General features: G+C 49.5%; 3 protein-coding genes across 3 annotated transcripts; 1 reads left to right on the top strand and 2 right to left on the bottom strand.

Annotated features, from left to right (window-relative positions):
* The first annotated feature begins 1,025 nt into the window (after positions 1–1,025).
* Positions 1,026–2,812, top strand: LOC120704920 (zinc finger protein CONSTANS-LIKE 5-like). Its single transcript, XM_039989458.1, has 3 exons — positions 1,026–1,858; positions 1,953–2,084; positions 2,194–2,812. Exons 1-3 carry the CDS (start codon positions 1,175–1,177, stop codon positions 2,503–2,505), a joined length of 1,128 nt encoding a protein of 375 aa, XP_039845392.1. The 5' UTR covers positions 1,026–1,174; the 3' UTR covers positions 2,506–2,812.
* Positions 2,813–5,737: 2,925 nt separating this feature from the next.
* Positions 5,738–7,554, bottom strand: LOC120704919 (PTI1-like tyrosine-protein kinase At3g15890). Its single transcript, XM_039989457.1, has 2 exons — positions 7,253–7,554; positions 5,738–7,155 (listed from the first exon to the last, which is right to left on the bottom strand). Exons 1-2 carry the CDS (start codon positions 7,300–7,302, stop codon positions 5,931–5,933), a joined length of 1,275 nt encoding a protein of 424 aa, XP_039845391.1. The 5' UTR covers positions 7,303–7,554; the 3' UTR covers positions 5,738–5,930.
* Positions 7,555–11,706: 4,152 nt separating this feature from the next.
* LOC120704918 (protein GLUTAMINE DUMPER 5-like) lies at positions 11,707–12,812 on the bottom strand. The gene has a single exon (XM_039989456.1). It carries the CDS (start codon positions 12,632–12,634, stop codon positions 12,056–12,058), a length of 579 nt encoding a protein of 192 aa, XP_039845390.1. The 5' UTR covers positions 12,635–12,812; the 3' UTR covers positions 11,707–12,055.
* Positions 12,813–14,381: the final 1,569 nt, after the last annotated feature.

Below are 14,381 nucleotides of genomic sequence, written 5' to 3'. Positions count from 1 at the left end.
CAATCTATACTAATTTATTTGTATTGTAGACTTATTAGTTGGTGTGTGAAATAATTTATTTATTTTATATACTATCTGTCTAGCATGTTTATATATGTTTATAAGAATCTTTTTGCAGCTCTGTTGTTTTTCTTGATGTAAATTATTTGTCTGTGTGTAAATAATTTGTTCGCAATGCTAAATTATTTGTTCTCTTTGTAGACTAAATTGTTCCGTGATGTTGATCCATTTGTTCGCGAATTCATTTTTATTATTTAGCCCATACGATTAAATGTTCGTGATGTTTAATCTTTTGTTCGATGTGCATTATTATTTGTTCGCTATGTATAATTTTTTGTTCGTAAAAATACTCATTAGTTCGTGTTGTTAAAATATTTGTTCTTAGTTTTTGTTCGATGTGCATTATTATTTGTTCGCTATGTATAATTTTTTGTTCGTAAAAATACTCATTAGTTCGTGTTGTTAAAATATTTGTTCTTAGTAGCCAAAACTAACTATTTAGTACTAAAAAATATTTTAAAAAATTATCATGCAAATATAGTTAAGTGTGGTCTTGTTTTGAAGATCTTGTCATAAAAAAATAATGGTGTAATTCAAATTTAATCTAAATGCTCAGTTTAATAGTTATAACTTTTTTAGTTTTGAATTTGCATTAATGTGGGTGATGTCAGCATTGTCTGTCTACCTGTGCATGCATAGGTTCTCTTCAATTTAACCAGAGACATCCGCGCAAATTTGGATCGATCTGCATGTGGGGATCCGTAACCAGTTGGGCCTAATTTCAGCCCAATCAACTCTACACTCAATCTAGCAGTGGAAAACAGTCCGCTTCACGCGACGGTTGTGGTAAATATCACCTAAAGCGATGTATAATCGCTCCCACGACCCCCCCCCCCCCGCCCGAGAAATAATATTTAATCCGATTTCGCTTGGCTCCCAGCCCCCCACGTGTTCCGCCCCCGCCACGTCACCGTCCCCCACCTACGACTACATGTAGCGCCCCCACCAGCACACCATGCGCTGCCTACGCCCGCGCGCGCTCCCTCCCACCCCTCCCCTCCACCACCACAAGCACCGCGTCGACACCACCTGCCATCGCCGCGCCGAGCTCAGCCTCTAGCTAGCTGCGCCAGGAGGGCGCCCGCCTCGCTCCCTCCCTGCCGACGCCAGTGCGATGGAGCTGCACAAGTACTGGGGCGTGGGGGGCCGGCGGTGCGGCGGCTGCGAGGCGGCCCCGGCGGCGGTGCACTGCCGCTCGTGCCCCGCCACCGCCGGGGGCGCGTTCCTCTGCGCTGCGTGCGACGCGCGCCCGGGGCACGCGCGGCTGGGCCACGAGCGCGTGTGGATGTGCGAGGTCTGCGAGCTGGCCCCCGCCGCCGTCACCTGCAAGGCCGACGCCGCCGTGCTCTGCGCCGCCTGCGATGCCGACATCCACGACGCCAACCCGCTGGCGCGCCGCCATGCGCGCGTCCCCGTCGCGCCCATCGGGTCCGAGGCCGCCGCCTCCGCCGTCGAGGCCATGCTGTTCGGGACCGGCGACGGCGACCCGGCCGCGCCCGAGGCCGAGGAGCCGCAGGACGCGGCGGCCGGGCACGGGCACGGGCAGCTCCAGCACCACCACCAGCACGCGCTGAACCTCAACGTGGAGGCCAAGGACATGAAGCTGGACTACCTCTTCTCCGACCTGGACCCCTACCTCAGCGTCGACATCCCGCGCTTCCAGCACGCCGACAGCGTCGTCCCCAGCGGCGTCGGCGCCGGAGCCGCCGCCGGCGCCGTCGAGCTGGACTTCACGTGCGGCATCGGCGTCAAGCCCTCCTCGTACAGCTCCTACACGGCAACATCCTTCGCCCACAGCGTGAGCAGCTTCACCTTCCCTTACCTTGCCTTTCTCGATGCTATGGACTATCCTCCTTGCTGATCAATCTTGCCGGTTGCTTGACGATTTGCAGGGCTCCTCCTCTGAGGTCGGCGTGGTGCCGGAGGCCTTCTGCGGCGGCGGCGCCGGGACCTTCGAGCTCGACTTCACCCGGCCCAAGCCTCAAGCCTACATGCCGTACACCGCGACTCCTCAGAGCCACAGCGTAAGATCCCAACCAAGCTCCGATCCAACCTTTCGGACGCACACGTGTGGACACTCCACGTAGGACACGTACTGATCATGTAGACCTCGGTTATTCCGTACGCACGCAGGTGTCGTCGGTGGACGTGGAGGTGGCGGCGGCGGAGCGGGGGGACATGGCGGCGGCGAGGCCGGTGCCGCTGGTGGGGGAGAGCCGGGAGGCGCGGCTGATGCGCTACCGGGAGAAGCGGAAGAACCGGCGGTTCGAGAAGACCATCCGGTACGCGTCCCGGAAGGCCTACGCCGAGACGCGGCCGCGGATCAAGGGCCGGTTCGCCAAGCGCGCCGACCACGACGCCGACGACGCCGAGGCCGAGGCCGCCGTGCCGTCGCCGGCGTCGTACGTGCTCGACTTCGGCTACGGCGTCGTGCCCAGCTTCTGATCGATCGACGACGGTCCGGCGGGCGGCGGCGCGCCTGACCCGGCACTGGCGCGCGCGCCTTGTGTACTTGTATCGATGCATCATGTATAGGGGAGGAATAGTAAATCCCATGTACTACTCTCTTTTTGGAGCTGTGCTAGCCTTGCGCACGCTAGTGATGTATAATTTGTATACTACGCGCTGCTACTTACTACTAGCATGTTCTTGCTGGAATTAGCCCCGGCTATTTTTGAATCAAATCTATGCAAGAAATTTGTAACGGTAGCCGCTACTGAGAACGAACCCCACGATTCATCATCTTAAGTCATGGATAAGTCTATTTTACAACCTCGAACTAGTCAAGAAGTCCGTTTTTCAACCTCCTACTACGAAACCGGGTAACCTAGGCCCTCGAACTGGCAAAACCGTCCGAATCACCCCCTCGAGCACTGCAGCAAGCTGTTTTGAGGGCGGTATTGCTACAGTAATATTTTCGAATTTCTGGAATTTCACACCTCTCTCAATTAAATAAGAAAGAAAGCATAGTTAATATTGTCTAAAAATCATGATATTTTTTTAGGAGGTAGATAAAAAGACAAGAAATTTATTTTGGCTAGATGTGATACATTAAACATAATGAAATTTGAATTATAAAATTTTAAGCTAAACCTTTGATAAAAATGAAATAAAAATATGATAATTCATAATTTTTTATTTAGTTTAATAAGGTATTTTTTATTGGCCCAAGTTTTTATGAAAGTTTTTGAATTCCTTCGCAATGCTCAAATTTGAATCAAATTTGATTCCTCAAATTTTAATTTATGAATTTTCTATAGAACTTGGGCCAATAAAAAGTACTTAACTAAACTAAATAAAAAATTATGAATTATCATATTTTTAATGCATTTTTATCATAGGTTTAGCTGACCTAAAAATTCAAGGAATTTTGAATTCTACCTATTTTTAAAATTTTATAATTCAAATTCCTTTATGTCTATTGTAGCACATCTAACCAAAATAGATTCCTTGTCTTTTGATCTACCTCCCAAAAAAATATCATGATTTTTAGACAATATTAACTATACTTTCTTTATTATTTAATTGAGAGAGGTGTGAAATTCCAGAAATTCGGAAATTTTACTGTAGCAAAACCGCCTTTGGCTGAGTCAGGGTTGTTTTTCAAACGGTTTCGTTAGTTGGAGGTGTAGGATGTCCGGTTTCGTAGTTTAAGGGCCAAAATCGGACTATCGTGATAGTTCAGGGTTGAAAAACAAACTTTTCCCTAAATTCTATATCAAGCCTATGTATCTGCAGACTACAGCACGTGGGAGATGGATTGAGAAAATGTCTGATAGATTGATTCAAGTGTGCATGTATGTTCTTAGCGCTTTGGCTTTGGATAACTCAATCGACTAGCCAGTAATCTTGCGTTCTGCGGTAATAATCCTGAACTCACATACACGGATCCAGTCCATTGTGTGCTAATGTAGCAGGGATAAGCATATAGGGATACCAGTTTTGATTGGTGTGGGTCGTTCAGCCAACCCAAAACTGATCAAAACGAGCCAGCTCGGAGCTACCCGCGCACTGGCAAATGTCCATATTAGGAACAACTCTCCCTTCAAACCTAAATATATGTAGCTTACTAGAATCCCTAAGTATGATTATTTTCTTTAACAAGGTAGGTTAGTATGAGCAAAGCAAACTAAGGAAACATCCCATGTCTTCGTGGCTCAATTTACGAACCATTTTCTCTATACTAAGTGGATAGTTTCTCTAGAATAGCTAATCGAAATCCATAAATTTAGTTCATAGTTCATACACCATTGGCATAATAAGAACTTTAAAAATCTTTAAAAGTCAATGGACCCAGGAGGAGTGAATTATTACAGATTTCACTCAATGCATTTGAGAATAACATCACAAAAAATAGTTTTTTCTTTTGAGAAACCAGGTTTATATTTCATTCATATTTTGGTGATTATAGGCTGTAACTTACAAAGACATCCCTGAAAGAAAGCGAAATTACATTCCAGTCCTTGCAGCACCTCCCGGTCCTCCTCACCGCCTGCAGCCGGAGCCCGCAACTTGAAGTCGATTTCCTCCCTGACGAAGAAACACAATTTTTGGACGCTGTCTTGAGCAACACATAAAAACGACATGCTTTGATGGTCGTTGATCATCGCCAGGCAACAAGGACTCCGATGGCTCAAGGACTGCCAGGAACTCCAAATCGCCGGACGACGAAGAACCTTGAAGTGGAAATCTATAACCAACCTAATTTAACCTCGAGTTGGTAAGCAAAGCTTCTAAGATTGCTGCCGAGAATATAAGCATCGCCAACCAAGATAAAAGAGGGATAAAAGACCCAATGATATCTGGAGCTTCGGATTTGGGAAACTCACACCATACCGGCTCATCGCTGGCACCAAAAGACTCACCAGCGAGGCGGAGAAGAAGCCGGCGACGCTTATTCCAACATCACAGTCCCGCCTCCACCCTGCGAGCGTCGCATGGATCTAAACTATCTATACTATGAAAAAAAATGAAAGTTACTCCTTACAATAAAAGTTTTACTACTTATGCACCCCAAATTAGAAATATATGCATCTCTTGGAGCAACCTAGTGCTAATGGTGCACTCCTTATTTGCTTTAGTTTTGTTCCATACACCCACCTCAATCCCTGTTCCCCATCCTCTCCGACGCCATCCCGACTGTCGAGCCGGAGTGGAAGGAGAACCAAAGAAACCAGTGCCGGCCGCCGGTCTCCTGATCTCCATGCGCACACAACTCTGCTCAAATGTTGCAACCTTGATCTAAGAAAGTAGCAATTCAACGGCGTCGTCAAGCCAATTTTGGTTGGATCACACATCCTACTTCTATGTAACCTCTCCTTTAAATGGGCCCATCTTGAAATGGGCCTAGGGGCCACGACTCTAGCCCAAACTAGAGGGAAGACAATGAGAATAGCTACAATTCCACGTCCATGTACGTCCAACAGGAACCAGAGCAGCCAGAACTGGTTTTGCATTTTGCGCCATTTGTCACTCTGCATCGGCATCACTGCCAAACAGGCAATGACTAGGAACGAAACTTGCGATCAATTCGAGGCAATCACAAACCTCAAAGTCGACATCCGCTAAGATCCACCAGCGATCCAATAATTGTACAGTACCATCACTAAGATGCTTGACATTTCTTATATTAGTCAGGTACGCCTGCAGGGTTGCAACTGCAGACAACACCAGCTGATTGTTCAGTGAGAAATGTTTGCCATCAGATGTACTATCATACACAGAACGCAATTGAATTTTAGCATACAAGAACTTCATCATAAGATCCACAGATCATCACAAGATAAGGAACTCTGAAACTATAACTCGATCGACTACGGGCAGGTTTACTCCCAACAAAATCAATAGAATGTTCGTAGTAGAGTACATGATCAGATCCTGACAGCATTAGCATTATTCCCTGATGAAGAGAACCTCTTGGCGTACGGGTCGTGCATCGTCTGCACCGGCATGGCGCCGAACGCGCCGAAGTTCATGCTGCTCTTGTCGTCGATCAACGAGTACTCCTCCACCTCCTCGTCGTCGTCGATGTCGTCTTCTTCTTCTTCTTCCTCGTCGTCGCCGTCCTCTGGCTCGCCGTAGTACGAGCTGCTCTTGTCCATCTCCATCAGGCGGTCCGCGTACTTGACGCTCTCGATCCTTACCGGCGGCCGGCCGCCTTTGTCGCCGGGCCCCGCCGCCGGCACGGCGTCGCTGTCCCCACGCAGGATGCGGACGACGGTCCGCATGTCCGGGCGGCGGTCGGGCTCGCCCTGCACGCAGAGCGCGGCGCACTCGACGACGCGCGCGAGCTCGGCGGCGTCGAAGGCGCCGCGGAGGCGCGGGTCGACGAGGTCCCCGAGGCGGCCCCGCGCGATGAGCGGCTCCGCCCACTCGGTGATGGTGCGCTTGGCGCCCGAGGGGAGGCGCTCGATGGGCTTCCGGCCGGAGATGATCTCGAGGAGCAGGATGCCGAAGCTGTAGACGTCGCAGGCGCCGGAGACCTTGCCCCACATGGCGTACTCGGGCGCGAGGTAGCCGAGGGTGCCCTTGACGCGGGTGGTCATGTGGGAGACCCCCTCCGGGACGAGCTTGGCGAAGCCGAAGTCGGCGACGAGCGGCGCGAAGTCGGAGTCGAGGAGGACGTTGCTGGCCTTGATGTCGCGGTGGATGATGTGGGGCGCGGCCTCGTGGTGGAGGTGGACGAGGCCCTCGGCGGAGCCGAGCGCGACGTCGAGGCGACGGCGCCAGTCGAGGCGGGCCTCGGCGGCGAACTGGCCGTGGAGGTGGGAGAGGAGGCTGAGGTTGGGCATGTAGTCGTAGACGATCATGCGCTGGTCGGCGCCGGCGCAGTAGCCGCGGAGGCCGAGTAGGTTGCGGTGGCGCACGCGGGCCAGCACCTCCACCTCCACCGCGAACTCCATCTCCGCCTTGGAGTTGTTGGTGGCCTTGAGCTTCTTCACCGCGATCTGGAGGCCGTCGGCCGTCTTGCCCCAGTAGACGCTGCCGAAGCCGCCCTCGCCGAGCTTGTTCTCCTCGCTGAAGCCGTTGGTGGCGGCGTGGAGCTCCTTGTAGCTGAAGATCCTCCACGTGCTGCTCATGGACGCGCTCACGCACCTACTCATCATCATCATCAAATCAAATGAAATGAAATGGTTTCAAATCAAATTCCAAAATTAAAAGAACGTAACCGTAAAGGCACGCACGCACGTACCCTTGCTCGACCTTCTCCGAACCGCAGCAGGAGCTCGCCGCCGCGCCCATGGCGACGCCGGAGTCTCGCCGGCCGGCGCGGACGGCGACGTGCCCAAGCTCGCTCGTGTCTCCTTCACCAAGCAAGGGGCGGGCACGCACTGCAACTCGAGCGGCCTGTGTCTAGCTGACGGCTGACGGCTGATGATCTATCTTGGCAGCAGCTGCTTGAGCGTTGGTGCCTTGGAGTGAACGAAGAGATGGAGCGAGCAAGTGCGAGTACTTATGCTGCGGGCCGGAGTCCCGACGCGAAACCGTCCACGGCCGGCGGACATCGTGATGCACCATTTGTAGAGTCGTGCCAGCACCGTCGCTTTTCGTCTGATAAAAGAAAAAGAGGCTCGCGCCGGTGTGAGACCGCCCAGGGTTGACTTGGTTCCATGCTCCCGATGACACGAAACAGGGTGGAAGAGAGCGAGCGAGCAAGTGCCACGTGGAGAAAGGGCACTGGTCGCGGCGCAGTCAAACGGGCGCCGATGCGAGCCAGCCGGCGGCAGAGTAGGGGAGAGAGAGCCGGGGCCCGGGGGAGAGCGGGCGGGCTGTCCACCTGGGCCGGTGTGCAAGCTGCCGGCGCGCGCTCGGGCGGGCCGCGGGAATGGAAAGCGTCGATGGCCCACGCGGGCTGCATGGCCTCGGCCCAGACGTTGGAAATGGGCTGCGGGATGAGTCGCAGCGCGGCCACGAGGAATGGACCGTCCTACGTGGGCTGCATGGTCTCGGGCCACCGTACGGCCCACGCTGAGAATGGGCTTCGAGACGAGTAGCAGCGCAAGGATACGGCCTATGACTCTGAGAGCCCAAGCTCGGCACCCAGACTCGAAGTTTTCAACACAGAAAAAGAATCTCAAGAAGAAGAAGAAGCTGAGAACGGAGATGGCTTTGGCATCAGAGCACAAACCCGGCAAGGACCAGGACCCTCGTTTATGGGCACTGCCATGAATCACTGATGGATATTAAAAAGCACGATCCATTCCAGAGAGAATCAAATCAAATCCCTCCGGGACTTGGCTGCCGTGCTCCGGCACATCCGGGGGGCATCTGATCCAGCCGGCATTCCAGCCCTGCTCCTAAATTCCTTGTGCTCCATTCAGGTGCCCGGCGCAGCACGCAGCACGCAGCGCAGCGGGCACAGGTGGGATCCGGGAGCCGGAATCCGAGCCACGGCGGAATCGGAGACTGGTGCCAGAGCCCAGCCCGAAGGGGACTCTGCATGCCTGAAAGCCAGGGATTCCAATTCCTCCTCTGCCGAGCTAGAGAAAATGTTGGCCGTGTACAGAGCTGGGGCCGGGGGCCTGGGGCTTGGGAAGTTGGGATCGGCACGGGGACGCGACCGGAGCCGCCACGCGCGGACCCCGGAGTCGGCATCGTTCGACCGTGGGAATCGGAAAAGCGGCCGGAGATGGAATGAATGAATCCGTCTGATTGGACGACCGCGACGGGCGACCTCCCCGCGGCCGCACGAACGGCCTCGTCGGCGCCTCTGCCACGCCGTCGTTCCGGGAGTCGGGGTGCGAATCCGGCTGCGAATGCAAATGGGGAGGATCTGAATAGGAAATGGTAAGCTCGGCCGTTCGAGTTTATCCGTCGGACGGAGCTTAATACCTGTGATGATGAGAGAGGATCAGCTACGACGACCGTGGCGAGTGGACGGATCCGGTGCCAGAATCCGTGCCAGTGGCCACAGCACGCCGCAGATCCTTCCCCGTACGTGAGAGAGTGACACCAACCGGTCCAGCTAGAAGTGTTCTTCAGGGCACCACACGACAGAGTTCGATTACTCTGTCCGGTCGATGGCCGACGAGAGCGGACATGCGCTTTGATTAACCGTAGTCATTTATTGCAGCAGATGAGCACGAACTGACTCACAGGTCCCAGAACAGCAGCTCGCCGCAACACAAATCTGCATAAAGTTTTGGGTGTAAATTATTGTAGCACTTTGGTTTGTATTTGATAATTATTATTTCGTCATAGTTTAACTAGACTCAAAAGATTAGTCTCGCAAATTATAGTTAAACTGTATAATTAATTATTTTATTTAACTACATTTAATATTTTATGAATGCATAAAAAAATTCGATGTGATGGAGAATTTTGTAAAATTTTAGAATTTTGAAGACAAATAAACAAGGCCCGAGCTGGGCTAACCCACCATGTCTCTGCTCCTGCCCTGGCTGCATCCGCACGGAAGATGGAACAGACCATGTCGCTATCTACCGTCATTAGATTCGTGTTGAAAAGTTACACACATCCGTGAAAATATTTTGCAAATAAACTTCGTTTAGTACTCCATACATTGAAGATTCTTTTTTCGAAAATCGTGTGTTGCAACCAAACAGGGCAAGGAAGGTGATGCCATGAGCAGAGCCTGAACGAGCTGTACTGCCTGCACCGATAGATACGACAGCTGCAGCTAACTGCAAGTGTCACCGGGAGCCCCGGATCGGACACCAACGGCTCGGATCACACGACAAGTCCTGATCAGCTGACTTCACCGTTGAAGGAACGCCTTTCTTGTTCTAGACAGAGGAGGGGTCGTGACTTAAACACCAAATATTTGTTTTCTCTATAAGCAGGATGAACTCTCCTTTAAAAAAAAAGGGGTTGTGACTCTATTTTTCTCATGCTCTTTGAGCTTTAACAATGGGGCCTCCTAATCCGCGAGCGCCCGCCAGTAGCGCTCGCAGCGGCCGATCCCCGACAACATATACTTTCTTTTTAAGGAAAGTTTTATCTCCAGATTTTTCTATATTTGGATGGTTATAATTTATAAATATGATTATACCTATAAATTTTTGTGTATAACTTTTGAGAGTATAAATTTTTATCCCTGCTTTTACCATGCACATATACAACTTTTATGCATAACTTTTTCTCTAACATCTAGATAACTTTTTAGTATAACTTTTATGATAAGTACAATTATAACTGATAAATATGATTATACATATAATTTTTACGCATAACTTTTGAGAGGATAAATTTTCATCATAATTTTTATGATGCATAAAACTTTTACGCATAACTTTTTGTTAACACCTTCTTGAAGGATATTTTCTATATAACTTTTACAATACCTACAATTTTAACGCATAGCTCTTAAAAGATCCTGTAGGCTGTAGCTGATAATTTATTAGTACAACTTCTATGAAGATTGTTATCATGTAGATTTGTTGCACAACTTTTTCACACAAGTTAGCTATACAACTTCAAAGCACATCTTCAATATAGTCTATTTAGTACGATTTCCATAAAATAGTTGTACTCCATAGAAAACATAATCGAGGGTAAGGAAAAATCTAAAAAAAAAATGATGACACTTGCCATTATAGAACGTAAAGTAAAAAAATCGTAAAGCAAAAAATGGAAAGGAAAAGGAGAAAAAAAAATTAATATGTGCGCTGTCACGTAGGTGGTCGCAGATAAGCACACAGCTGCTGCAACGCGGCGCACCACGAAGATGTCTTTGTGCTAGTTCAAGTGAACTGGGAAAAAAAAGAATGAAACAGATAGTGGGACCCACGCCTAGGAGCGTGAGCCGCGCGGTCGGAATATCGACCGCTCCGACGCCTGCTAACGAGCGCGTGTAGAACTGGATCCTCGTTTAACAATTCCGGTTACCGTGGAACTGCAATCTAGTGATGAGCTGGCCAACACTGATTTTTTGGCCGGCGGTTGGGCCGCGCCGGCATGGCCGTCAGCTCAACTGCCTGTCTCACAACTATGTACTCCTCTTTCTTCTTTCAAGCCTATGTTTGCCGATTTCGGCTGATTCTTCAGCAACACAGCAAGCTCATACAGACGAACTTATTCGAGCGATCGAGCATGTTACTATGCTAGAGTTAGGACGTCAACAATGTGGTTCAAAAATAGTCTACATGCATCAAAACATTCCTTATAGCCTACCTGAACCATTGTTATATGGGGGGAATAACAAAATACGTCTATAACATTGCGGCCTTGCCATAAGACAGTAAAAAAAAATACTTTTACATTGCCACTACTGTACATGGAACAAATAAAAATCAGCTAACGCGAGGAGTGAAGACAGATGATCTTTCCTTTCTTTGATGGGATCTGCATTAGTTCCTAACATTGCGGTCCTCTTTATAGCTAAGAAATGACTGCGGTGGATCCTACTCCGGTTTGCTGAAAATAGTGGTTGCCTTTCATATGAGCACTTCCGAGACACTGCCCTTGGTACGATCATTGTGGCGACGATCAAACGGTTGGCCCCATATCCCCTGCAGCTCGCTGAAGCTAACACCATTTATTTCTACCAAGAGAATGAAGGCATTAGTCATGCAGGAGCCGTGATCCCATTTTCAGGCTCACTGAGCTGTAACCATTCCCAGTTGACGTGGAACCGGATTCTGTTGGCATCGTCAGCGCGGATGCTATCATGCTACTAGGAGCGCAGAGCAGGCACGGCCATCACCAACGTGCTTCACTTAAACATTGCCTAAATTGTTGCCCTGGTGGCTGTACCCTGTACATCCATCTGTTACATTACAGTCGTTTTCTGAATTTCTGAATCTGCTGCTTCAGAAAGTTCCTACAATCCTCGAATTCTTCTTCAGACATTGGCAGAGTTTACAAATGTTTGCAAAAACTCGCATTGACGTCTCGTTTTCCATTAATTTTTCACAGCAGGCCCAACCAATCACGTCAAGAGTCAAGAATCTACACGTATGCCTAAATCTAACACACCAGCAAGAGGGAAATGGAGAAGGAAAAGAAAAGGAAAAATCACTCGATCGCCTGCTTTTTATTGCAAATTTTCTTGCAGCGCCGTCGCACTGCTGCTGCTGCTTTCACAGCTCCGGCTCACGGCACCGGCGTCGTCGTCGACTCCGACCCGCGGCTGCGAGCTGGTCTGCTCTTCGCAGCCACCGTCGTCCTGCGCCTGCGCCTTCTTCTCCTCCGCCGAGCCGGAGCCACCGCCGGAGCTCGGCGCCGTTGGCACGGCTCCTAGCTCCACGACGGCTCGGCTGGCCGCCGGGGTGGCGAGGAAGGTCGGCATCTCCTCGCCTGCCATGATGACCACCACGTGTTCCTGGAACCCCGCCGCCGGCCTGTCCGCCCCGGCCGCCGAACCCTTCTCCCCGTCGGCGCCGGCCACCCCGGCCCGCCGGTCGCGGTCCGCGTCGAGGTACCCAGACAGCTTCCAGTAGGAGCAGGCCAGGATGAGCAGCGCGAAGGCGATGAGCCCCAGCATCGCCGCCAGCCCGCCGAAGAGGTACGGCACCGGCGACTGCCACGGGGAGTGCGGCGCCGTCGCGTTCGCCCCCGGCGCCGCCGTCGGCGCGCCGTGGCTCATGGTGGGGAACTCTGCTCCTGGCCTCATGGTTGCTGTGAAAACCAGCTAGCTTGCTTGAGACTTGAGAGAGGGAAGACAGAGGAGAGATCAGGGCAGGGCTTGTTCTTGCAGGTGGTGTGGAATGGCGAGAGCGAGTGGCAGCTATTTATACAGAGGCAGGAGATCACATAGGTGTGTACAAATGTTTGTGAAGTGTGATGCCAAGGGGGATAGCAAAAAAAGACCAATGGGGAAAGGGTTTTATGTAGCCAACTTTTGTTAGTTTAATCAACCAGTTAGTTTATATGTTGGTGCTTAAGGAGATAAGATGGATATGCTTCCATGTCCTAGATAATTGTAGCTTGTAGGTTAGTTAACTTGGGTGGAATTAAGCAACCATCGCATGATGAAAAGTTTTGGAGTTCCCTATGGGGATGTGAGTAGTTTAGCTTCGATTCCACACCACGTGTTGAGGAGACGAGTTCTAACTCTGCCCAAGAACAGTTAAGCTGAAGCCTTGCGTGTATCATTGGTTCAGAGCTGGGATAAACTTCTCATACTTTGAAACTCATGGTTCTGAATTTTGTTTCTAAAAGACAGGCTTATGATCAATTTGCTTTTGAAAAAAGCAGGTTGTAGGACTACACTTGATTGTTAGGTCTTAAAAATCTAACTATGTATTTCAGGGCGCAAATTTTGTACAAATTGCGCATTGATTGCATTATGTGATCATGTGGTTGGGCATCTAGAACTGTACAAGAATGATTGCTTGTGCACTGATTACTGGAAGACTCCAAACCGGGAACTAAGAGCAATTAAGTTAATGATAAGGTTTAGGACGTACATAAGCATCATCATATCCTAGCTTCAATTCTTTTGGCAACTAAATTAGTGCAGAGACAGAGATATGCTGGTACCAACAAAGGGGAGCATTACAGATGTGTCCTAAGTGTGGTACTAGCTATATAGTATTTGCCCTACATAAATTAACTACCTAGCTAGATTAATTAAATTAAACAGCCCTTATAGAGTTTCTTTTGATTAGCAAGACAATGGTAATATTCATTTGAGCAGGTGATGTTCAATTTACTCAGTGTAATAAAGGTCCTGTCCTTATCCTTGAGCATCAATTAGCTAGCTTAATCCATCACTTAGTGGAGCTTTACCAACAACAATATGGATTACGTCTGCCAACTTTAGCTAAGAGCTAGCGTGACAGATATGGTGAGTGGAGAACTCAAGCAGAGCAGGTCCCAATAGAATGATCACACTCTGTATACTTTAGAATCACATATCCTAGTCTACTTGCAGTAGTATTCCATTAACCTACTTTTAATCAAAACATATATTCCCTCATTAACCTTTTCATCAACACTTTCTGCTTGGGGCTATTCTTTTCGTTAACTTAGTATGCTCATCTAATAGTGATGCATCAGAAGACACCTTTTTTGCATTACCTTCAGGAGGATATGTATGTGCATGAAAATTTAAACTATACACAGTGCATGTCATTGTTGTTGCTTGGTGTGAGCTTATCCACAGGGAAAATGAGGCCACTACCTAGGGTTTGTATTGTATCCAGAGACATGGGTATAATGTCTCGAGTTCACAAACAGCCTTTCGCTGCCACTCAAAGAAAAAAAGCAACACCAATATATGTTCTGTAACGCATCGTCGATCGATCCATTTGTATTGCGGATAAAGCTACATGTATGACTCTAGTATAGCTAGGTTTTTGGAGTACATGTGATCTGATCACCATATCCTTCAGAAAATTTCACCCTTTTTTAAATAC

This window comes from Panicum virgatum, chromosome 4K, assembly GCF_016808335.1.
Source record: "Panicum virgatum strain AP13 chromosome 4K, P.virgatum_v5, whole genome shotgun sequence".
Taxonomy (NCBI): Eukaryota; Viridiplantae; Streptophyta; class Magnoliopsida; order Poales; family Poaceae; genus Panicum; species Panicum virgatum.
Note: the sequence above shows the minus strand (reverse complement) of the source record. Positions and strands in the feature narration are given on the sequence as shown.

What these genes read in the sequence shown, in the direction of transcription:
- LOC120704919 (XM_039989457.1), bottom strand. Translation starts at nt 7,302, where the DNA reads ATGGGCGCGGCGGCGAGCTCCTGCTGCGGTTCGGAGAAGGTCGAGCAA. An exon ending in TCGGAGAAGGTCGAGCAAGG is followed by an intron (nt 7,156 to 7,252) that starts GTACGTGCGTGC and finishes GATGATGAGTAG; the next exon opens with GTGCGTGAGCGCGTCCATGA.
- LOC120704920 (XM_039989458.1), top strand. Translation starts at nt 1,175, where the DNA reads ATGGAGCTGCACAAGTACTGGGGCGTGGGGGGCCGGCGGTGCGGCGGC. An exon ending in CAACATCCTTCGCCCACAGC is followed by an intron (nt 1,859 to 1,952) that starts GTGAGCAGCTTC and finishes GACGATTTGCAG; the next exon opens with GGCTCCTCCTCTGAGGTCGG. An exon ending in CGACTCCTCAGAGCCACAGC is followed by an intron (nt 2,085 to 2,193) that starts GTAAGATCCCAA and finishes GTACGCACGCAG; the next exon opens with GTGTCGTCGGTGGACGTGGA.
- LOC120704918 (XM_039989456.1), bottom strand. Translation starts at nt 12,634, where the DNA reads ATGAGGCCAGGAGCAGAGTTCCCCACCATGAGCCACGGCGCGCCGACG.